A 26,339-nucleotide genomic window follows, 5' to 3' on the forward strand; every position below is an offset into this window, starting at 1 on the left:
TTAAACAGAGCAACAGCGATAGAAAAGATTATAATTCTCCTTCATGTAACCAGTTACACGACGGTTAGAGGCTGCGGTTACACTTGTAGAAGAAATATGTAAACATAAGTGTTTGTAGTAGAACGACTAATACTGTATATTGTCCCAGTTAATGTGGAAACAAGTGTAGATTATCATCACTCGTAAGAAAGTGTTGAACACGCTGATGTATTTCCTCGTGTCATTTGAACCTGCGTGTTGTGTAACTGTGGTGGAGGTACATGTGGACACACACCTGTGGACACACACCTGTGGACACACACCTGCTCTTATGTAAAGGTGACTGTGGAGGTGAAGAGATGACGACACTTTGTCTTCTCTTTAAAAGACGCAGGTATTCTCTGTGTTTCCTGCAGGAGTAGATCATACTAGTGTAGTACGGATATATTGATATATATATCTAGATCATACTAGTGTAGTACTGATATATTGATATATACAGTATATCTAGATCATACTAGTGTAGTACTGATAAGTATATTATATACTTATAATATATACATAGATTATAATGACAATAATTAATCATAACATTGTTGATCATTTTGCCATAATTCGATTTTAGATTAATGAGAACAGAAGGTTTTTCTCTCGCTTTTGCTGTTAGTGTTTGAGTGTGTGTTTGTGTTTGAGTGTGTGTTTGTGTTTGAGTGTGTTTTTGTGTTTTAGTTTGTGTTTATGTTTGAGTGTGTTTGTGCTTGAGTGTGTGTTTGTGTGTGTGTTTGAGTGTGTGTTTGTGTGTGTGTTTGAGTGTGTGTGTTTGTGTTTGTGTGTGTGTTTGAGTGTGTGTGTTTGTGTATGAGTGTGTGTTTGAGTGTGTGTGTTTGTGTATGAGTGTATGTTTGTGTGTGTGTTTGAGTGTGTGTGTGTTTCTGTTTGAGTGTGTGTGTTTGTGTATGAGTGTGTGTTTGTGTGTGTGTTTGAGTGTGTGTGTTTGTGTATGAGTGTGTGTTTGTGTGTGAGTGTGTGTCACTTGTTCATCTCACTGTGTGTCTTTCAAACAGAAACAAAGGGAACAAAGCGAGGAGGTCAGAGCAGGAACATTGATGGCAGATGAACCCTTTTAGCTTGTGTAACACAACCCTGCTCCTCTCTCCTCTTCTCTTCCTCATCCTCTCTTCCTTCTCCTCTTCTCCTCCTCACCCTCCTCTCTTCTCTTCTCTTCTCTTCCTCCTCATCCTCTTCTCTTTCTCCTCCTCTCTTCCTCCTCATCCTCTTCTCTTTCTCATCCTCTTCCACTTCCTCACCCTCCTCTCTTCTCTTCTCTTCCTCCTCATCCTCTTTTCTTTCTCCTCCTCTCTTCCTCATCATCCTCTTCTCCTCCTCCTCTTCTCCTCCTCCTACATGTATTTATTACAGGAATCAGGAATTATTTGTTTTGAATAAAGAGCTGAATATGATGAAAAAGAAAACATTTATAAAAATGACTTGTTCAATAAAGTTTACTATCAGGATCAGAAATACTTTTTCAAGGAAAAATGTATTTTTAGTTGTTAAGTAAGAGTTAAACTCACAAAAGGATAAATAAATATGATATAAAACGGCTTATATTTAAAGTATTTTAGGGAAAAGATGATCAGGTTATAATTAGATTTGAGTCGATAATCTTCTATAAAATGGTGATTTATGTGAGAATGAGGGTGTAAAGGGGAGGAGCTTAACTCTGTGTTTGTAATGCTTTCATGAGCTCATGTTGTTGATGATCATCATGAACTGTTGCTGTTCAAACACTGAGGAAACATTTGTTTCATGATAACAATGATGGTTTATTCACTCGATGATCCTCAATATCTTTAAATATGTTATTTGTTTCCTATGTTCAGACTCTTCACATTAAAACAACGATACGTAACATTTTGATCATTCATTTGATGTTTGCTGTCACAACCGAGTCGAACGATCAGAGATTGTTGTGAGAAGAGATGGTTTGGATCAGAACCACAAGAAAACAATGATTCTCTGGTGAGAAAGAAAATGTCAGCAGAAGCTTCTCTATGACGTGAAACATCTCAACCATTATAAACCTTTGATTACAGTTGAACAAGTAAACAATATATTTTAGAAAAGCTCAGAGAACATTTGTTATTATTTATGTCTCTTATTCATATTTTATATTTCACTGAACACAACATTAACTTCCTACTTTAACTCTTGTTTAAATGTTTTTATGAATAATGTTGTGTTTATGTTTGTCTTTGACACAGTTGTGTGTGTCTGACACAGTTGTGTGTGTCTGACACAGTTGTGTGTGTCTGACAGTTGTGTGTCTTTGACACAGTTGTGTGTGTCTGACACAGTTGTGTGTGTCTGACACAGTTGTGTGTGTCTTTGACACAGTTGTGTGTGTCTGACACAGTTGTGTGTGTCTGACACAGTTGTGTGTGTCTGACACAGTTGTGTGCTCATTAAAGAAACACAAAGTCTCTCTATATATATATTTCTATACAATGATGTTGTCAGTGTCATGACTTGGACGTTGGACTGACGAGTCACACTGAAAATGTTTCACAGCTTCAGTGTGAGTCTCGTCCAGATACACACTTGAGTGTCAACATGTGAAAGATATTAAGACTTTATTAAAACTTTATTGATCCTGGAGAAACGTTTCTGCTTCAACATGTGAAGAACAAGAGTTCACTTGATGTGGACTCATCTGTGTATCTGAGGACATGAACTCCACCTTCATCCTTCGTTTGGAAAGATGGATGGATGGATGATGGATGATGGATGGATGATGGATGATGGATGGATGGATGGATGGAAAGATTGATGATGGATGGATGGATGGATAAAACTATGACAAAGATTTGATTCTAAGGACTCATAAGTTTCTCCGGATGAGACGAAGAAAGAGAGACAGTGAAGTGAGAGAAAAGGATGAGACGAAGGAAGAGAGAGAGACGGTGAAGTGAGAGAAAAGGATGAGACGAAGGAAGAGAGGGAGACAGTGAAGTGAGAGAAAAGGATGAGACGAAGGAAGAGAGAGAGACTGTGAAGTGAGGAGAAAAAAGAATGAGACGAAGGAAGAGAGGGAGACAGTGAAGTGAGAGAAAGGGAAGAGAGGAAGACAGTGAAGTGAGAGAAAGGGATGAGACGAAGGAAGAGAGGGAGACAGTGAAGTGAGAGAAAGGGATGAGACGAAGGAAGAGAGGGAGACAGTGAAGTGAGAGAAAAGGATGAGACGAAGGAAGAGAGGGAGACAGTGAAGTGAGAGAAAAGGATGAGACGAAGGAAGAGAGAGAGACGGTGAAGTGAGAGAAAAGGATGAGACGAAGGAAGAGAGGGAGACAGTGAAGTGAGAGAAAGGGATGAGACGAAGGAAGAGAAGGAGACAGTGAAGTGAGAGAAAAGGATGAGACGAAGGAAGAGAGGGAGACGGTGAAGTGAGAGAAAAGGATGAGACGAAGGAAGAGAGAGAGACTGTGAAGTGAGAGAAAAGAATGAGACGAAGGAAGAGAGGGAGACAGTGAAGTGAGAGAAAGGGAAGAGAGGAAGACAGTGAAGTGAGAGAAAGGGATGAGACGAAGGAAGAGAGGGAGACAGTGAAGTGAGAGAAAGGGATGAGACGAAGGAAGAGAGGGAGACAGTGAAGTGAGAGAAAAGGATGAGACGAAGGAAGAGAGGGAGACAGTGAAGTGAGAGAAAAGGATGAGACGAAGGAAGAGAGAGAGACGGTGAAGTGAGAGAAAAGGATGAGACGAAGGAAGAGAGGGAGACAGTGAAGTGAGAGAAAGGGATGAGACGAAGGAAGAGAAGGAGACAGTGAAGTGAGAGAAAAGGATGAGACGAAGGAAGAGAGGGAGACGGTGAAGTGAGAGAAAAGGATGAGACGAAGGAAGAGAGAGAGACGGTGAAGTGAGAGAAAAGAATGAGACGAAGGAAGAGAGGGAGACAGTGAAGTGAGAGAAAAGGATGAGACGAAGGAAGAGAGAGAGACGGTGAAGTGAGAGAAAAGGATGAGACGAAGGAAGAGAGGGAGACAGTGAAGTGAGAGAAAAGGATGAGACGAAGGAAGAGAGGGAGACGGTGAAGTGAGAGAAAAGGATGAGACGAAGGAAGAGAGAGAGACGGTGAAGTGAGAGAAAAGAATGAGACGAAGGAAGAGAGGGAGACAGTGAAGTGAGAGAAAGGGAAGAGAGGAAGACAGTGAAGTGAGAGAAAGGGATGAGACGAAGGAAGAGAGGGAGACAGTGAAGTGAGAGAAAGGGATGAGACGAAGGAAGAGAGGGAGACAGTGAAGTGAGAGAAAAGGATGAGACGAAGGAAGAGAGGGAGACAGTGAAGTGAGAGAAAAGGATGAGACGAAGGAAGAGAGAGAGACGGTGAAGTGAGAGAAAAGGATGAGACGAAGGAAGAGAGGGAGACAGTGAAGTGAGAGAAAAGGATGAGACGAAGGAAGAGAAGGAGACAGTGAAGTGAGAGAAAAGGATGAGACGAAGGAAGAGAGGGAGACGGTGAAGTGAGAGAAAAGGATGAGACGAAGGAAGAGAGAGAGACTGTGAAGTGAGAGAAAAGAATGAGACGAAGGAAGAGAGAGAGACGGTGAAGTGAGAGAAAAGGATGAGACGAAGGAAGAGAGGGAGACAGTGAAGTGAGAGAAAGGGATGAGACGAAGGAAGAGAGGGAGACTGTGAAGTGAGAGAAAAGGATGAGACGAAGGAAGAGAGGGAGACGGTGAAGTGAGAGAAAAGGATGAGACGAAGGAAGAGAGGGAGACAGTGAAGTGAGAGAAAAGAATGAGACGAAGGAAGAGAGAGAGACGGTGAAGTGAGAGAAAAGAATGAGACGAAGGAAGAGAGAGAGACGGTGAAGTGAGAGAAAGGGATGAGACGAAGGAAGAGAGGGAGACAGTGAAGTGAGAGAAAGGGATGAGACGAAGGAAGAGAGGGAGACAGTGAAGTGAGAGAAAAGAATGAGACGAAGGAATAGAGAGAGACGGTGAAGTGAGAGAAAAGGATGAGACGAAGGAAGAGAGGGAGACGGTGAAGTGAGAGAAAAGGATGAGACGAAGGAAGAGAGGGAGACAGTGAAGTGAGAGAAAGGGATGAGACGAAGGAAGAGAGGGAGACAGTGAAGTGAGAGAAAAGAATGAGACGAAGGAATAGAGAGAGACGGTGAAGTGAGAGAAAAGGATGAGACGAAGGAAGAGAGGGAGACAGTGAAGTGAGAGAAAGGGATGAGACGAAGGAAGAGAGGGAGACAGTGAAGTGAGAGAAAAGGATGAGACGAAGGAAGAGAGGGAGACAGTGAAGTGAGAGAAAAGGATGAGACGAAGGAAGAGAGGGAGACAGTGAAGTGAGAGAAAAGGATGAGACGAAGGAAGAGAGGGAGACGGTGAAGTGAGAGAAAGAATCTCATTTCGAGCTGGAGTCCACAGGAAATGAACAGAAGGAAGTGAGAGTCACGGCTGCTCGTCAATCACTGGCGACCTTGACAGACTGGTTGACCTTCAGACGAGTCACCTTTGACACGAACGTTTGATCATCTTTACACGTGTGTTGAAGCAGGAGTGACATGAGTGACATGAGTGACAGGAGTGACAGGAGTGACATGAGTGACGGGAGTGACGGGAGTGACGGGGGTGACGGGAGTGACAGGAGTGACGTGAGAGACATGAGTGACAGGAGTGACGTGAGAGACATGAGTGACAGGACTGACATGAGTGAAAGGAGTGACGTGAGAGACATGAGAGACATGAGAGACAGGAGTGACGGGAGTGACAGGAGTGACGGGAGAGACATGAGTGACAGGAGAGACAGGAGTGACAGGAGTGACGGGAGTGACAGGAGTGACGTGAGAGACATGAGTGACGGGAGTGACGTGAGTGAAAGGAGTGACGTGAGAGACATGAGAGACATGAGAGACAGGAGTGACGGGAGAGACATGAGTGACAGGAGTGACAGGAGAGACAGGAGTGACAGGAGTGACAGGAGTGACGTGAGAGACATGAGTGACAGGAGTGACGTGAGAGACATGAGTGACAGGAGTGACGTGAGTGACAGGAGTGACAGGAGTGACGTGAGAGACATGAGTGACGGGAGTGACGTGAGTGAAAGGAGTGACGTGAGAGACATGAGAGACGTGAGAGACATGAGTGACAGGAGAGACAGGAGTGACAGGAGAGACAGGAGTGACAGGAGTGACAGGAGTGACGTGAGAGACATGAGTGACAGGAGTGACGTGAGAGACATGAGAGACAGGAGTGACGGGAGTGACGTGAGTGAAAGGAGTGACGGGAGTGATGGGAGTGACAGGAGAGACGGGAGTGACGTGAGTGAAAGGAGTGACGGGAGTGATGGGAGTGACGTGAGTGAAAGGAGTGACGTGAGTGATGGGAGTGACAGGAGAGACGGGAGTGAAAGGAGTGACGGGAGTGATGGGAGTGACGTGAGTGAAAGGAGTGACGGGAGTGATGGGAGTGACAGGAGAGACGGGAGTGACGTGAGTGAAAGGAGTGACGGGAGTGACGTGAGTGAAAGGAGTGACGGGAGTGAAAGGAGTGACGGGAGTGAAAGGAGTGACGGGAGTGATGGGAGTGATGGGAGTGACATGAGTGACAGGAGTGACAGGAGTGACAGGAGTGACAGGAGTGACGGGAGTGACAGGAGTGACAGGAGTGACGTGAGTGAAAGGAGTGACGTGAGTGAAAGGAGTGACGGGAGTGATGGGAGTGACATGAGTGACAGGAGTGACAGGAGTGACGGGAGTGACGGGAGTGACGGGAGTGACGGGAGTGATGGGAGTGACGGGAGTGATGGGAGTGATGGGAGTGACGGGAGTGATGGGAGTGACGTGAGAGACGGGAGTGACAGGAGTGACAGGAGTGACGGGAGTGACGGGAGTGACGTGAGTGACGTGAGAGACGGGAGTGACAGGAGTGACAGGAGTGACAGGAGTGACGTGAGTGAAAGGAGTGACGGGAGTGACAGGAGTGACGTGAGTGAAAGGAGTGACGGGAGTGACAGGAGTGACGTGAGTGACAGGAGTGACATGAGTGAAAGGAGTGACGGGAGTGACAGGAGTGACGTGAGTGACAGGAGTGACGTGAGTGAAAGGAGTGACGGGAGTGACAGGAGTGACGTGAGTGACGTGAGTGACGTGAGTGAAAGGAGTGAAAGGAGTGAAAGGAGTGACATGAGTGACAGGAGTGACAGGAGTGACAGGAGTGACATGAGTTACAGATGATCTTTGTTTGTGTTTCACAAGAGAAACATTAATATTTTCTTTATTATAAACAAATACATTTGTATTGATCAAGTATCTCTGGAGTAAACAAGCTTGTGGTTGTTCCTCAGGAAAGGTTCGAGGCTCTGTTCAGGATCTACGACGAACACGTGACCTTCCAGATGTTCAAAAGCTTCCGAAGAGTTCGGATCAACTTCAGCAGCCCTGAGGCAGCAGCTCGAGCTCGTATAGAACTGCACGAGTCCGAGTTCAACGGCAAGAAGATCTCGCTGTACTTCGCTCAGGTGAGACTCACAGGTGTCAGAGAGGAACTCTGGTCGTCTTTCATCTACTTAACTTACCTATCTACTTAACTTACCTACTTAACTTACATACTTAACTTACCTATCTACTTAACTTACATACTTAACTTACCTATCTACTTAACTTACATACTTAACTTACATACTTAACTTACCTATCTACTTAACTTACATACTTAACTTACCTATCTACTTAACTTACATACTTAACTTACATACTTAACTTACCTACCTACCTAACTTACTTACTTACTTACTTAACTTACCTACCTACCTAACTTACTTACTTAACTTACCTACCTACCTAACTTACTTACTTAACTTACCTACCTACCTACCTACCTACCTAACTTACTTACTTACTTACTTAACTTACCTACCTACCTACCTACCTACCTAACTTACTTACTTAACTTACCTACCTACCTACCTACCTACCTAACTTACTTACTTACTTACTTAACTTACCTACCTACCTACCTACCTACCTAACTTACTTACTTAACTTACCTACCTACCTAATTTACTTACTTAACTTACCTACCTACCTACCTAACTTACTTACTTACTTAACTTACCTACCTACCTAATTTACTTACTTAACTTACCTACCTACCTACCTAACTTACTTACTTACTTAACTTACCTACCTTACCTACTTAACTTACCTTCCTACCTAACTTACCTACTTAACTTATTTACTTAACTAACCTACCTACCTAACTTATCTACCTAACTTACTTAACTTACCTAACTAACCTACTAGCAACAAGGTCAATGAAAGACTAGCAGAACAAACACATAAATCACAAACTTTAATTGTCTTTAAAAACAGGTATTTGTCGTCGGTTCAGAATAAAAGAATGAAATATAAATAAAAATGTATAAATATATGAATAAATGAATGATTGTATAACAAAGTACATAAATAATAGATGTACAAATAAACAAAAGCATATATTCACAGAAATAGTACTTTTCTTTGATAAATAAAAAATGTGAAATAGTTTATTTATTGAGGTACGGAAGAGAAAAGAATGACCTTTGAACTGACCACGCCTCCACGGCGCTCCGTCTGCAGGTCCAGAGCGGAGACGAGGACATCGACAAGTCGTACCTGGCGCCGCCTCAGCCCGTCAAGCAGTTCCTCATCTCGCCGCCGGCGTCGCCGCCCGTGGGCTGGAGTCAGAGCGAGGACGCCACGCCCGTCATCAACTACGACCTGCTGTGCGCCGTCGCCAAGCTGGGCCCTGGTGAGTCCCATGAACGAGACCTCGGAGAGGGCAGACCTCCAGCATGACTGGTGACGGTTCTCAGCTGCAGTAGCTCAGTGTGACAGCAGGGGGCAGCAGAGACTCGTTAAAGATCTATTTAAACGAGTTAGTGAAACACACCAGTGACACAAACCATGTGACCAGACACTGAGTTAATTCCTGTAAAAAATAACTTTCATGATATAAATGTACGTTTGTGTCTCGTCGTTATGCTCGACCTTTCATAAAGGTCACGTGACACTGTTGCGTCCACACCCTCACAAACACACTCCACTGAGGGCGAGGGGCAGCGTTGCCACGGCAACCCAGGAAGCAGCTTTTGTTTCTCCTCATCAGATAAGAAGCCGCAGCAGCTCAATGACTCCCCCTGTCTGTGGACCCTGGTAACAGCAGCTGTCCCAGCACAATGAGAAAGAAACGTTTCCATGGAAACTGTGATACAATCTTGATACATGTTTTACATGCAAGTCAGTCTGACAGAACAAACACGTCCAGTTTTCAACGATAATCAAACAATTTTCAACGATAATCAAACAATTTTCAACGATAATCAAACAATTTTCAACTATAATCAAACAATTTTCAACGATAATCAAACAATTTTCAACGATAATCCAACAATTTTCAATGATAATCAAACAATTTTCAACTATAATCCAACAATTTTCAACTATAATCCAACATTTTTCAACTATAATCAAACAATTTTCAACTGTAATCAAACAATTTTCAACTATAATCAAACAATTTTCAACTATAATCAACAATTTTCAACTATAATCCAACAATTTTCAACTATAATCCAACAATTTTCAACTATAATCAAACAATTTTCAACTATAATCCAACAATTTTCAACTATAATCAAACAATTTTCAACTATAATCCAACAATTTTCAACTGTAATCAAACAATTTTCAACTATAATCCAACAATTTTCAACTATAATCCAACAATTTTCAACTATAATCCAACAATTTTCAACTATAATCCAACAATTTTCAACTATAATCAACAATTTTCAACTATAATCCAACAATTTTCAACTATAATCCAACAATTTTCAACTATAATCCAACAATTTTCAACTATAATCCAACAATTTTCAACTATAATCCAACAATTTTCAACTATAATCCAACAATTTTCAACTATAATCAAACAATTTTCAACTATAATCCAACAATTTTCAACTGTAATCAAACAATTTTCAACTATAATCCAACAATTTTCAACTATAATCCAACAATTTTCAACTATAATCAAACAATTTTCAACTATAATCAACAATTTTCAACTATAATCAACAATTTTCAACTATAATCCAACAATTTTCAACTATAATCAACAATTTTCAACTATAATCAACAATTTTCAACTATAATCAAACAATTTTCAACTATAATCAAACAATTTTCAACTATAATCAAACAATTTTCAACTATAATCAACAATTTTCAACTATAATCCAACAATTTTCAACTATAATCCAACAATTTTCAACTATAATCCAACAATTTTCAACTATAATCAAACAATTTTCAACTATAATCAACAATTTTCAACTATAATCCAACAATTTTCAACTATAATCATCAGTTCAAGTGTAATCATCAGTTCAAGTGTCCATCATGCTGCATGAGTGACAGCTCTGACCCGTGTCCTCCTCAGGTGAGAAGTATGAACTCCACGCAGGAACAGAGTCGACCCCGAGTGTGGTGGTCCACGTGTGTGAGAGCGAGACGGAGGAGGACGAGGCTGCCAGACCAAAGCAACAGATCGTTCAGACCAGACGTCCGGACCCCAAAGTCTGCAACTAGAGCGACCCCCCCTCACTCACTCGCACCTCCGCGGCCCCCCCGACCCTCAAACACACCTGTCCCTCGCCCACACACACACCTGTCTCTCTCTCGGGGGGCGGCGCCTCGACCCGAGCCACACAAACTTTCTTCACTGAGACGGCGTTCGTGGCTGACGACGCCGAAGACTCTGTGTGGACGGAGGGGGGGGGGGGGGGGGGTGCACACTGACGCAGGAACCTGCCGAGACTCTTGTTCATATCTGTGTAAATAAGTACCGACACACATTAACGCAGCATGACGCCATTTGTGACGCCGTGACTTGAGAGCTGTTGTGTGACGTCTGCATGCTCGACTCCTCTGAGCTGCTTCTCATCGTCTTTCTTTCCACTCGTCGGACTCCGTTTCCCATCATCCTCTTGGAGGGTTTTTTTCTACTGCTTGTTTTGCACTGATGTCGCCGCGACGCGCCGCCGACGCCGTAGAAGGATCTCGTGGTTCAAGACTTTTCTAGCGCTCACTCACAGGGCTTTTCTCCGAGACCCTCGGCGTGTTCGGCACTTTAGCTCGCGGCGCTTTAGCTGGCGGCGCTTTAGCTGGCGGCGCTTTAGCTGGCGGCGCTTTAGCTGGCGGCGCTGACGTTCATCTGGCGTGCAGACTGCTGTGCGGGCGAGCGGACGACGGTCACATGACCTGTACATAAGGTGTAAATAGTGGCGAGGCCAGTGTGTGGTTGGTCTTGGCTTCGGTGTCGTTCTGTAGATCTAGAGAAAAGATAACGTTTCTAACGACGACGGACGGCGTCGCGCGTCGATCTTCTCCGTCCCCGGAAACAACGTCTGCTACAACCGTGGTTCTGTTGAAATATCAGTATTTGTGTCTCGTACTGTAGGAAAAGACGTAGCAACACGAGCAATAATTTACACTTTGTTGATACGATTCGTGTGTTTTTCATGTCGCGACTCATTTCTACGACGTTTGTCGACGTCTCTGCTTCTGTTTGTGTATCATTTGTTTCACACGTTGACGACATAAAGTTTCTTCTTAACGCCACCTTTGACCCGCGTCGTTACTCAGTCGTCAACTTCATGACTCATCGCTTCACCTGTGCAGGTTGACGAGGAAGTAACATCTGAAGGTCACATGACCAGGTCACACGAGGAGGTCACATGACCAGGTCACATGACCAGGTCTCACAGCTTCAGTTTCCAGGAAGTCCAGATCTCGTTTCCTCAACAAAAGATGGCGAGCGACTCACTGTGACCGACGACAGACGCACAATAAAAGTTCACTTCCTCGAACACACGTCCACGTGAGAACAAACCAGAGTCTGAGGCGAAGAAGAGGAAGAAGGACGAGGCGGAGACACAAGTTCATATTTAAATATAAATCAAGGTTTAAACTGTCGAACAAGAACAAACTTTTTTTCCATCAGTTTTCTCTTTATTCTTCTAAATGTTTGTGTTGTGCAGGCGAGTCCTGATCCTGGTCTTATGATCCTGTTCCTGGTCTTATGATGATCCTGATCCTGTTCCTGGTCTTATGATGATCCTGATCCTCGTCTTATGATTAACCTGTTCCTGGTCTTATTATGATCCTGATCCTGGTCTTATTATGATCCTGATCCTGGTCTTATTATGATCCTGATCCTGGTCTTATTATGATCCTGATCCTGGTTTTATTATGATCCTGATCCTAGTCTTATGATGATCCTGATCCTGGTCTTATGATGATCCTGATCCTGATCCTGTCCTATCATGATCCTGATCCTGGTCTTATTATGATCCTGATCCTGGTTTTATTATGATCCTGATCCTGGTTTTATTATGATCCTGATCCTGGTCTTATTATGATCCTGATCCTGGTCTTATTATGATCCTGATCCTGATCCTGATCCTGGTCTTATCCTGATCCTGGTCTTATTATGATCCTGATCCTGGTTTTATTATGATCCTGATCCTGGTCTTATTATGATCCTGATCCTGATCCTGATCCTGGTCTTATCCTGATCCTGGTCTTATTATGATCCTGATCCTGGTTTTATTATGATCCTGATCCTGGTCTTATTATGATCCTGATCCTGGTCTTATCATGATCCAGATCCTGATCCTGGTTTTATCCTCTTTGATGAAGTCGATGAAAAGAAACAAAAATATTTTTGAACGATAGACACGATTATAAAAGTTAAAATGAGTAACTTTATTACTTTATTACTCAGTTTATCGTTAACTTTATGATTTACTCGACCAGGAAGACAAGAGGAAGAGAGGGGCAGAGAGAGAGAAAGAAAGAGAGAGATAAAGTGGGAGGGAGAGAGAGAGAAAGTGGGAGAGAGAGAGAAAGGGAGGGAGAGAGAGAGAGAGAGATAAAGAGAGAAAGTGGGAGAGAGAGAGAGAAAGGGAGGGAGAGAGAGAGAGAGATAAAGAGAGAAAGTGGGAGAGAGAAAGGGAGGGAGAGAGCGAGAGAGATAAAGAGAGAAAGTGGGAGAGAGAGAGAAAGGGAGGGAGAGAGAGAGAGAGAGAGAGCGGAGGAGAAAGGAGAGAGAGAGAGAGATAAAGAGAGAAAGTGGGAGAGAGAGAGAGAGATAAAGAGAGAAAGTGGGAGAGAGAGAGAAAGGGAGGGAGAGAGAGAGAGAGAGAGAGGAGGAGAAAGGAGAGAGAGGGAGAGAGCAAGAGGGAGAGAGAGAGAGAGAGGAGGAGAAAGGAGAGAGAGGGAGAGAGCAAGAGGGAGTGATAGAGAGAGAGAGAGAGAGAGAGAGAGAGAGAGAGAGAACTTTAGACCAGGAACCAGTGACGTCTCCCTCGAAGCAGAAGAACCAGAAAAACCAGACTCTCTTCACTCAGAGTCTGATTCTCACAACAAATAGTCTGGACTGACGTTCACGTCCTCAGAGCTCAGGGACCTGAAAACATGACTGTGGACCAGTGACAGGACCAGGTGCTCGGAGCAGAAGGTGAGTCCATGACACGAGGGCTCAGGTGAGTCTCAGGTGAATCTCAGGTGAATCTCAGGTGATTCTCAGATTCTGGTATGTGTTAGATTCACCTGAGAATCACCTGCGAATCACCTGAGATTCATCTGAGATTCACCTGATATTCACCTGATATTCACCTGAGATTCAGCTGATATTCACCTGAGATTCACCTGAGATTCACCTGAGATTCACCTGAGATTCACCTGATATTCACCTGAGATTCACCTGATATTCACCTGATATTCACCTGAGCTTCGAGAACCCGACGAACGACAGATGTGAGAGTTTGATCAGAGATAACAGTCGATGTAGGTCAATAGCATCGACAGACTAATGGCTACGTTGAAGAAAAACTGCTTTGATTGAACTGATAACTGAGGCAGACGAGCATCTCTGGGATCGATTGCTTCTGTCTGTGACTTTTCAGGAATGCAGAGGAAAAGACTTGAATCAGTCGAAGAGATTGAACTGATTTATTATTTTCTTTCTTTAAATCTACTTTTACATACAATTCTTTATTTAATTCAGATTTGTTGTTATCATTTGAAAGTGCTGTCAATCATCATCTCTCTCTTTGTTCTGTCAAATGTCAAATATACGATTCCTGATGGATCCTGTCCGTCAAGGTTGTCGACATATTTCAAGAGCTTTAAACGACATCGTATAGAAATTATTAACTGCAGAGAAGATAAGAGACGAACGACGCCCAGATAATGTTGCTAATAACTTCTACACAAACAAACACTCTTTACTTTTGCAACACAGAGCTACATGCTACACATGCTACAACACAGAGCTGCATGCTATACATGCTACAACACAGAGCTACATGCTATACATGCTACAACACAGAGCTGCATGCTATACATGCTACAACACAGAGCTACATGCTATACATGCTACAACACAGAGCTACATGCTATACATGCTACAACACAGAGCTACATGCTACATATGCTACAACACAGAGCTACATGCTACACATGCTACAACACAAACCTACATGCTACACATGCTACAACACAAACCTACATGCTACACATGCTACAACACAGAGCTTCATGCTACACATGCTACAACACAGAGCTACATGCTACACATGCTACAACACATAGCTACATGCTACACATGCTACAACACAGAGCTACATGCTAAAGATGCTACAACACAAACCTACATGCTACACATACTACAACAGAAACCTACATGCTACACATGCTACAACACAAACCTACATGCTACACATACTACAACAGAAACCTACATGCTACACATGCTACAACACAAAGCTACATGCTACACATGCTACAACACAAACCTACATGCTACACATACTACAACAGAAACCTACATGCTACACATGCTACAACACAAAGCTACATGCTACACATGCTACAACACAAACCTACATGCTACACATACTACAACACAGAGCTTCCTGCTACACATGCTACAACACAGAGCTACATGCTACACATGCTACAACACAGAGCTACATGCTAGACATGCTACAACACAGAGCTACATGCTAGACATGCTACAACACAAACCTACATTCTACACATGCTACAACACAAAGCCACATGCTACACATGCTACAACACAGAGCTACCTGCTACATATGCTACAACACAGAGCTACATGCTACACATGCTACAACACAAAGCCACATGCTACACATGCTACAACACAGAGCTACCTGCTACATATGCTACAACACAAAGCCACATGCTACACATGCTACAACACAGAGCTACATGCTACACATGATACAACACAGAGCTACCTGCTACATATGCTACAACACAGAGCTACATGCTACACATGCTACAACACAGAGCTACATGCTACAACACAAACCTACATGCTACACATGCTACAACTACTAAAGTACTGTCTTTACTCTCCGAGGGTTTGAAAACATAACTGATCAATATGTTTGAACGATGAGTGACAGACGCTGTTGACAAACTTCACTGAAACTCCAGCAGTGATTTGTGTGTTCAGTCGACAACTAGATTTGTGCGTCTGGATCGTGAGTGTCGTCAGTAATGACTTGTTGACTGAGGCAGGATGTTAGACCAACACAACTCGCTGTCGTTACACACAAACACACAAGGACCAACACAACTCGCTGTTTATTCACACAAACACACAAGACCAACACAACTCGCTGTCGTTACACACAAACACACAAGGACCAACACAACTCGCTGTTGTTTCACACAAACACAAAAGGACCAACACAACTCGCTGTTGTTTCACACAAACACACAAGGACCAACACAAATCGCTGCTGTTACACACAAACACACAAGGACCAACACAACTCGCTGCTGTTACACACAAACACAAAAGGACCAACACAAATCGCTGCTGTTACACACAAACACAAAAGGACCAACACAACTCGCTGCTGTTACACACAAACACAAAAGGACCAACACAAATCGCTGCTGTTACACACAAACACAAAAGGACCAACACAACTCGCTGCTGTTACACACAAACACAAAAGGACCAACACAAATCGCTAACTCGAGGTCAAACACTTGTTAGCTCATTATGCTAACATGCTAACAAGTAATAACATGGTTTTAAGAAGTTTGTGTTCACGAGTGTGTAACACAACAGGTGCGTGTGTTACACACTCGTGACTCTTATACTTAAGTGTGTATATAATTGTGTGTATATATGTGTGTGTGTCACACGTGTACACAGCGAAGAAATCTTGTTGTTTCTACGGCAACAGAGCGACTCAGACTCAATCTTCGGATTTCAAACCTTTTCCTCATGAATGCCTCAGAGGTCGAAGGTCAGAGGTCGAGCTGACGGTGGAATGAGTCACAGACTCGTCATGATCCTCCAGACTGAGTGTCTTCAGGACGAGCTGCAGAAATGTCGACCGTCAGCCTCGACTCTCACGACTGTCAATCAAAGCAGAGATGAAACGTTGAACCGACGACGACACGAGTCTTGAGTTACTGACTCATGACTCATGACTCGATGAGTCTGTGAGGAGGAAACCAGAGTTTCCGGAGTAAACCAGACGAACACAGAGACGATGCTGTTGAAGTTTCAACGATCAAACGTGAACAAATATCAAGTATTTGTAAAAATAAATGTTTCAGTTTCGAAGAACTTCGGTTCAAGAATCCAGAAGAAAGTTTGAGGTTGAAGTGTTGCTCGAGGACTGAGAGGCAGTTTGTCTCGGTCCAGGTGTTTCTGCTGCAACAGATCCTCATTGTTCTCAACACGACTCTGAGCAGACCTTCAGGGTCACATGACCACAAGAGAGCCTTTCAGCAGAGCTCGCACGTCACATGACACATGTTTGACGTGTCGCGTGACGTGTCACATGACACATGACACGTCAAACATCACATGATACGACGCGTCACATGACACGTCACATGACACGTCACATGACACGTCACATGACACGTCACATGACACGTCACGCGACACGTCACGCGACACGTCACGCGACACGTCACGCGACACGTGATGCGACACGTGATGCGACACGTCAAACGACACGTCAAACGACACGTCAAACGACACGTCAAACGACACGTCAAACGACACGTCAAACGACACGTCAAACGACACGTCAAACGACACGTCACATGACACGTCACATGACACATGACACGACACGCGACACGCGACACGCGACACGTCACGCGACACGTCACATGACACGTGACACGACACGCGACACGTCACGCGACACGTCACATGACACGTCACATGACACGTCACATGACACGTCACATGACACGTCACATGACACGTCACATGACACGTCACATGACACGTCACATGACACGTCACATGACACGTCACATGACACGTCACATGACACGTCACATGACACGTCACATGACACGTCACATGACACGTCACATGACACGTGACACGTCACGCGACACGTCACGCGACACGTCACGCGACACGTCACATGACACGTCACATGACACGTCACATGACACGTCACATGACACGTCACATGACACGTCACATGACACGTCACATGACACGTCACATGACACGTCACATGACACGTGACATCATACGTCACATCATACGTCACATGACACGTCACATGACACGTCACATGACACGTCACATGACACGTCACATGACACGTCACATGACACGTCACACGACACGTCACACGACACGTAAGAGTAACGACAATTTAAAAATGTGTAACATGATCAGAAAAAAATATATATATTATTATTTTATAGTATTTTCTTTTCATTCTAAGAATCAAGTATTTTTTCACTTTGACAATAAAACACGTACAAACGTTATTCAACCTTGAAGGCTCCACTACAGGTGGTGTCAGGAGTAGGATGGCAGCAGTAACACAAAGCGACAGGATTAGTGTTGAAGTGAAGGTTGTTGGTTCCAAACCTGTTCTCTGTGCAGGTTCTTGCTGAAGATGCCTTCGACCGTCTCACCTGTGACTCTTCAGCGCAACACAACCTTCAACACAAAGTCTCAACAACAGATTCTCATCCAGAGTAAGTGTGTGTGTTTCCTTGTGTGTCCCTCTGTTGTAACACAGTGTGTGTGTGTGTCTCTGTGTGTCCCTCTGTTATAACACAGTGTGTGTGTCTTTGTGTGTCCCTCTGTTGTAACACAGTGTGTGTGTGTCCTTGTGTGTCCTTCTGTTGTAACACAGTGTGTGTGTCCCTCTGTTGTAACACAGTGTGTGTGTCTTTGTGTGTCCTTCTGTTGTAACACAGTGTGTGTCTTTGTGTGTACCTCTGTTGTAACACAGTGTGTGTGTCTTTGTGTGTCCTTCTGTTGTAACACAGTGTGTGTCTTTGTGTGTACCTCTGTTGTAACACAGTGTGTGTGTCTTTGTGTGTCCTTCTGTTGTAACACAGTGTGTGTCTTTGTGTGTACCTCTGTTGTAACACAGTGTGTGTGTCTTTGTGTGTCCCTCTTTTGTAACACAGTGTGTGTGTCCTTGTGTGTCCGTCTGTTGTAACACAGTGTGTGTGTGTCTTTGTGTGTCCCTCTGTTGTAACACAGTTTGTGTGTCCTTGTTTGTGTCTCTGTTGTAACACAGTGTGTGTGTCCTTGTGTGTCCTTCTGTTGTAACACAGTGTGTGTGTGTCTTTATGTGTCTGTGTGTGTGTGTGTGTGAGTGTGAGTGTGTGTTTGTCTCCATGTGTGTGTCTCTGTGTGTGTGTCTGTGTGTGTGTGAGTGTGAGTGTGAGTGTGAGTGTGAGTGTGTGTGTGTGAGTGTGAGTGTGAGTGTGAGTGTGAGTGTGAGTGTGTGTGTGAGTGTGAGTGTGAGTGTGAGTGTGAGTGTGAGTGTGAGTGTGTGTGTGTGTGTGTGTGTGTGTGTGTGTGTGTTTCTGTTTGAGTGTGTGTGTTTGTGTATGAGTGTGTGTTTGAGTGTGTGTGTTTGTGTATGAGTGTGTGTTTGTGTATGAGTGTGTGTTTGTGTGTGAGTGTGTGTGTGAGTGTGAGTGTGAGTGTGTGTGTGAGTGTGAGTGTGTGTGTGAGTGTGAGTGTGAGTGTGAGTGTGAGTGTGTGTGTGTGTGTGTGTGTGTGTGTGTGTGTGTGTGTGTGTGTGTGTGTGTGTGTGTGTGTGTGTGTCTGTGTGTCTGTGTGTGTGTGTGTGAGTGTGAGTGTGTGTTTGTCTCCATGTGTGTGTCTCTGTGTGTGTGTCTGTGTGTTTGTGTGAGTGTGAGTGTGTGTGTGTGTGTGTGTGTGTGTGTGTGTGTGTGTGTGTGTGTGTGTGTGTGTGTGTGTGTGTGTGTGTGTGTGTGTGTGAGTGTGTGTCTGTGTGTGTGTGTGTAGCAGGTGAGAGATGTTTCATGTCAGGAAGTCATTAACACACAGACGTGGTAACAAAAGACTTGACAACATAATTGTGTAACTGCTGGAAATAAATGATTATGTGAAATTAACTACACACGTTTGTGTGCGACAACAAACACTAAAACACAATCTTCGTATCATTTATTATTTATATTTCTGTCATTTTCAATAATTAAAAAAAATGTTTTTATTTTAGTTTACGGAGGAAAACTGGTGCTGCGTTCAAAGACAGCTCGTAAAAACAAGTGTCAGAAGCTCCAACGTTTCCTCTTTCACTCCAAAACTTCCTGTTTTGACATTATTGTCAATAAAGTTTCTGATTCTAAATGAGTCATTGAACCGCCTTAGATCTCCCATGATGCACCGGGCTCTATAAAGTGGAGGCAGAATAATAAAGTTATTATTGCGTCATTAAATCATCTGCGTGTTTGGTTGAGGTGCGGCTCAACTGACACGCCCCCTGCTGGTCAGTGACGCTGTTGCTAGGCAACCAGTGGCGGTGAGAAAAGTTCAGAATCAGAATCAGAATCAGAATCAGAATCAGAATCAGAATCAGAATCAGAATCAGAATCAGAATCAGAATCATAAATCCTTTATTTGTCCCACGAGGGGAAATTCGGTTTAACAACAGCAAGAGCAAAATACCAAAAAAAATAATAAAACACCCAGAAATAAAATAATAAAAAGAAAAAGAAAATCTAAATAGAATAAAAGATAAATCTGTACTATATTATATACAGAATCATATTTACAAAAATAACAAGAAAGGTGCAGTTAAATAATTATCTTGCTGTGTTCTTGTTGTGGAGTCTGATGGCAGCCGGGAGAAGGAGGTACCTCTCCCTCACACACCTGGGATGGAGCATCCTATCACTGATGGAGCTCCTCAATGCCCTCAGTGTGTGCTGGAGAGGGTGAGACAAGTTCTTCCTCATGGAGGCCAGCTTGCTCTGTATCCTCCTCCCAGTCACTTCCTCCACAGGATCCAGGGGGCGCCCTAGGACGTAACCGGCCTTCTTAATAAGGCTGTCCAGTTTAGCCCTTTGCTGTCATGCTGCTCCCCCAGCAGACCACACCGTTGAAGATGGCAGAGGCCACTACTGAGTCATAGAATGACTTCAGGAGTGACCCCCGGACACCAAACGACCTCAACCTCCGGAGCAGGTAGATTCTACTCCGCCCTTTTTTATAAAGAGCAGCAGTGTTATCCACCCAGTCCAGGCGGTTGTTGAGGTGAACACCCAGGAACTTGTAAGACGTGACAATCTCAATGTCCCTGGATGTTCAGTGGTGAGGGGGAGATGGAGGGACACCGCCGGAAATCCACAATCAACTCCTTAGTTTTGCTGGAGTTGATCTGGAGGTGGTTTTCCAGGCACCAGTCAACAAAGTCCTGGACAAGTTCCCGGTACGAGCCGTCTTCCCCGTCCTTAATGAGACCGACGATGGCGGAGTCGTCCGAGAACTTCTGCAGGTGACTGGTGGGAGACAGGTGTTGGAAGGCTGCAGTGTACAGTGAAAAGAGGCATGATGATGTGTGTGTGTGTGTATAAATGTGTGTGTATATTCATGTGTGTGTACATGTGTATTAATGTGTGTGTATATACATGTGTGTGTACATGTGTATAAATGTGTGTGTATATACATGTGTGTGTACATGTGTATAAATGTGTGTGTATATACATGTGTGTGTACATGTGTATAAATGTGTGTGTATATTCATGTGTGTGTACATGTGTATTAATGTGTGTGTATATACATGTGTGTGTACATGTGTATAAATGTGTGTGTATATACATGTGTGTGTACATGTGTATTAATGTGTGTGTATATACATGTGTGTGTACATGTGTATAAATGTGTGTGTATATTCATGTGTGTGTACATGTGTATAAATGTGTGTGTATATACATGTGTGTGTACATGTGTATAAATGTGTGTGTATATTCATGTGTGTGTACATGTGTATTAATGTGTGTGTATAAACTTGTGTGTGTACATGTGTATAAATGTGTGTATATACATGTGTGTGTACATGTGTATAAATGTGTGTGTATATACATGTGTGTGTACATGTGTATTAATGTGTGTGTATAAACATGTGTGTGTACATGTGTATAAATGTGTGTATAAACATGTGTGTGTACATGTGTATAAATGTGTGTATATACATGTGTGTGCACATGTGTATAAACGTGTGTATATAGGTGTGTGTCTCAAGTGTGTGTGTCACAGGTTCAGGAGCCATGATCGCCGTCATCGTCATCGGGATCATCATCATTCTCGCCATTTTTCTGCTCATCCTGAAGACGTACAACAGGTGAGACAGCATTCCACACACACACACACACACACACACACACACACACACACACACACACACACACACACACACACACACACACACACACACACACACACACACACACACACACACACACACACACACATTCCAACCTTGATTCTATATTTATCAGACGTGAATAAACAAACAAACTTCACACACTTTAAACCACTGACGAGTTAAACTCATACTTTAAACCAAATAACGTTTGTTTTCTTCTATATTTTAATGTCAATCGATGAGTCACGAACCGGATTTTAAATATTTGATCTATTTTCATCACAGGATGATTAATCGATCCTGATGTTGAGAGCGAATGTTTTTAATGACATTTGTGTCCACTAGAGGCCGCCATACTGCTCGTGCACTGGACAGGAAGTGAACAAGAAACGTTATTATTATTATTAACTGACAAATGAAAATAAATTATATAACATTATATTTATTAACTTTAGTTTATGTTTGTTCAACATCGTAAAAACATCGTAATAATCTTTATATTAACTTTAGTTTATTTTGTTCAACAGTGTAATAACATCGTAATAATCTCATAATAACTTTAGTTTATGTTTGTTCAACAGTGTAATAACATCGTAATAATCTTTGTATTAACTTTAGTTTATGTTTGTTTAACAGTGTAATAACATCATAATAATCTCATAATAACTTTAGTTTATTTTGCTCAACAGTGTAATAACATCATAATAATCTCATAATAACTTTAGTTTATGTTGTTCAACAGTGTAATAACATCATAATAATCTCATAATAACTTTAGTTTATGTTTGTTCAACAGTGTAATAACATCATAATAATCTCATAATAACTTTAGTTTATGTTTGTTCAACAGTGTAATAACATCGTAATAATCTTTATATTAACTTTAGTTTATGTTTGTTTAACAGTGTAATAACATCATAATAATCTCATAATAACTTTAGTTTATGTTTGTTCAACAGTGTAATAACATCGTAATAATCTTCATAATAACTTTAGTTTATGTTTGTTCAACATAGTAATAACATCGTAATAATCTTTATATTAACTTTAGTTTATGTTTGTTTAACAGTGTAATAACATCATAATAATCTCATAATAACTTTAGTTTATTTTGCTCAACAGTGTAATAACATCGTAATAATCTTCATAATAACTTTAGTTTATGTTTGTTCAACAGTGTAATAACGTCGTAATAATCTTCATAATAACTTTAGTTTATGTTTGTTCAACATAGTAATAACATCATAATAATCTCATAATAACTTTAGTTTATGTTGTTCAACAGTGTAATAACATCGTAAAATCTTTATATTAACTTTAGTTTATGTTTGTTCAACAGTGTAATAACATCGTAATCATCTTTATATTAACTTTAGTTTATTTTGTTCAACAGTGTAATAACATCGTAATAATCTCATAATAATTTTAGTTTATGTTTGTTCAACAGTGTAATAACATCGTAATAATCTTTGTATTAACTTTAGTTTATGTTTGTTTAACAGTGTAATAACATCATAATAATCTCATAATAACTTTAGTTTATTTTGCTCAACAGTGTAATAACATCGTAATAATCTCATAATAACTTTAGTTTATGTTGTTCAACAGTGTAATAACATCATAATAATCTCATAATAACTTTAGTTTATGTTGTTCAACAGTGTAATAACATCGTAATAATCTCATAATAACTTTAGTTTATGTTGTTCAACAGTGTAATAACATCATAATAATCTCATAATAACTTTAGTTTATGTTTGTTCAACAGTGTAATAACATCGTAATAATCTTCATAATAACTTTAGTTTATGTTTGTTCAACAGTGTAATAACATCATAATAATCTCATAATAACTTTAGTTTATGTTTGTTCAACATAGTAATAACATCGTAATAATCTTTATATTAACTTTAGTTTATGTTTGTTTAACAGTGTAATAACATCATAATAATCTCATAATAACTTTAGTTTATTTTGCTCAACAGTGTAATAACATCGTAATAATCTCATAATAACTTTAGTTTATGTTGTTCAACAGTGTAATAACATCATAATAATCTCATAATAACTTTAGTTTATGTTGTTCAACAGTGTAATAACATCGTAATAATCTCATAATAACTTTAGTTTATGTTGTTCAACAGTGTAATAACATCATAATAATCTCATAATAACTTTAGTTTATGTTTGTTCAACAGTGTAATAACATCGTAATAATCTTCATAATAACTTTAGTTTATGTTTGTTCAACAGTGTAATAACATCATAATAATCTCATAATAACTTTAGTTTATGTTTGTTCAACATAGTAATAACATCGTAATAATCTTTATATTAACTTTAGTTTATGTTTGTTTAACAGTGTAATAACATCATAATAATCTCATAATAACTTTAGTTTATTTTGCTCAACAGTGTAATAACATCGTAATAATCTCATAATAACTTTAGTTTATGTTGTTCAACAGTGTAATAACATCATAATAATCTCATAATAACTTTAGTTTATGTTGTTCAACAGTGTAATAACATCGTAATAATCTCATAATAACTTTAGTTTATGTTGTTCAACAGTGTAATAACATCATAATAATCTCATAATAACTTTAGTTTATGTTTGTTCAACAGTGTAATAACATCGTAATAATCTTCATAATAACTTTAGTTTATGTTTGTTCAACATAGTAATAACATCGTAATAATCTTTATATTAACTTTAGTTTATGTTTGTTTAACAGTGTAATAACATCATAATAATCTCATAATAACTTTAGTTTATTTTGCTCAACAGTGTAATAACATCATAATAATCTTCATAATAACTTTAGTTTATGTTTGTTCAACATAGTAATAACATCGTAATAATCTTTATATTAACTTTAGTTTATGTTTGTTCAACATAGTAATAACATCGTAATAATCTCATAATAACTTTAGTTTATTTTGCTCAACAGTGTAATAACATCATAATAATCTTCATAATAACTTTAGTTTATGTTTGTTCAACATAGTAATAACATCGTAATAATCTTTATATTAACTTTAGTTTATGTTTGTTCAACATAGTAATAACATCGTAATAATCTCATAATAACTTTAGTTTATTTTGCTCAACATAGTAATAACATCGTAATAATCTCATAATAACTGTCTTCAGGGTCACTCATACTTCTCGAGTCCTGGGTCACAGTGGAGGATCCAAACCTCGACCCAGAAACTCTCAGTCCGTCAACCAGAGCAGCCACCAGATGAACACCATGTCCACCAACTCTGTGTCGGGTCCAGACCCGGGACTGAACCCTCCACCTCAGGACCTTCATCTGCCCCGAGTGGAGCTGAGCTCTGTGGAGGGGAACCAGCTGGAGCAGTTCAGCACCACCAGCAGCTCCACCGTGGTCACCATACACGGAGACTCGTCGGTAGCAGACACATAGCATCTGCTGTGTTAGCATCTGTTGTGTTAGCATTTATTGTGTTAGCATCCGCTGTATTAGCATCTGTTATGTTAGCATTTATTGTGTTAGCATCCGCTGTGTTAGCATCTGTTCTGTTAGCATCCGCTGTGTTAGCATTCGTTGTGTTAGCGTCAGGTGGTGTTAGCAACTTGTGGTGTTTCCGCATGTGGTGTTAGCGCCTCTGGTGTTAGCGTCCGCTGGCGTTAGCGTCAGGTGGTATTAGCGCCTGCGGTGTTATTGCTCAGTGTGATAGCAGCCCATGGTGTTAGCGTCCGCTGGCTTTAGCGCCATCTGGTGATAATGTCCACTGGTGTTAGCGTCCGCTGCGTTAAAATCGGGTGGTGTTAGCGACTGCGGTGTTAGTGCTGTGTGATAGCACCCCCTGGTGTTAGCGTCCGCTGGCTTTAGCGCCATCTGGTGTTAACGTCCACTGGTGTTAGCGTCCGCTGCGTTAAAATCAGGTGGTGTTAGCGCCTGCGGTGTTAGTGCTGTGTGATAGCAGCCCCTGGTGTTAGCATCAGGTGATGTTAGCGTCCTCTAGTGTTAGCGTCCGCTGCGTTAAAATCGGGTGGTGTTAGCCCCTGCGGTGTTAGTGCTGTGTGATAGCACCCCCTGGTGTTAGCATCCGCTGGCTTTAGCGCCATCTGGTGTTAACGTCCACTGGTGTTAGCGTCCGCTGCGTTAAAATCAGGTGGTGTTAGCGCCTGCGGTGTTAGTGCTGTGTGATAGCAGCCCCTGGTGTTAGCGTCAGGTGATGTTAGCGTCCTCTAGTGTTAGCGTCAGGTGATGTTAGCGCCCTCTAGTGTTAGCGCCCGCGGTGTTGGCGAATGACTGAATCCTCCGGAGACTCTTTGGTCGACTGCAGAACCTCAGACGAGTCATGAAGGAAGTTCCACTCGTGTCCAGCAGAGGAGCTACAATGAAGAGCGTCTCCAGACTGTGTACATTTCTGTTCATGAAGTAGAAAAGTTGAACTACACGATAGTGAACATTTACTTTGTTCTATTACTTTTGTCTTGTATCCATGTTAGAAGCACTCCGCCTCACCTAGTACTACACAAGTATTTTTGCACTTTATTACTGCATTCTGGAGAGAATGTACAATAGACCATGAAAA

At 41.6% G+C, this 26,339-nt stretch overlaps 2 protein-coding genes across 3 annotated transcripts in view; both read left to right on the forward strand.

Moving 5' to 3' along the window:
- The window catches only part of rcan3 (regulator of calcineurin 3), a 43,486-nt gene extending 31,834 nt beyond the window's left edge, over positions 1-11,652 (forward strand). For both annotated transcript variants that reach the window (XM_087780615.1, XM_087780616.1), the window contains 3 exons: positions 7,335-7,508; positions 8,608-8,779; positions 10,472-11,652. In XM_087780615.1, the coding sequence (XP_087636741.1) occupies positions 7,335-7,508; positions 8,608-8,779; positions 10,472-10,620 (495 nt within the window). In that variant the 3' untranslated portion in view covers positions 10,621-11,652. The remainder of the gene's footprint in view (positions 1-7,334; positions 7,509-8,607; positions 8,780-10,471) is intronic.
- Positions 11,653-13,294: 1,642 nt separating this feature from the next.
- ncmap (non-compact myelin associated protein) lies at positions 13,295-26,323 on the forward strand. The gene is made up of 4 exons (XM_087780620.1): positions 13,295-13,552; positions 18,014-18,108; positions 21,659-21,743; positions 24,925-26,323. The coding sequence occupies exons 2-4, from the start codon at positions 18,027-18,029 to the stop codon at positions 25,199-25,201; spliced, it is 444 nt and encodes a 147-aa protein (XP_087636746.1). The 5' UTR covers positions 13,295-13,552; positions 18,014-18,026; the 3' UTR covers positions 25,202-26,323.
- Positions 26,324-26,339: the final 16 nt, after the last annotated feature.

The sequence above is a fragment of the Callionymus lyra genome, chromosome 18, assembly GCF_982586985.1.
Source record: "Callionymus lyra chromosome 18, fCalLyr1.hap1.1, whole genome shotgun sequence".
Lineage (NCBI taxonomy): Eukaryota > Metazoa > Chordata > Actinopteri > Syngnathiformes > Callionymidae > Callionymus > Callionymus lyra.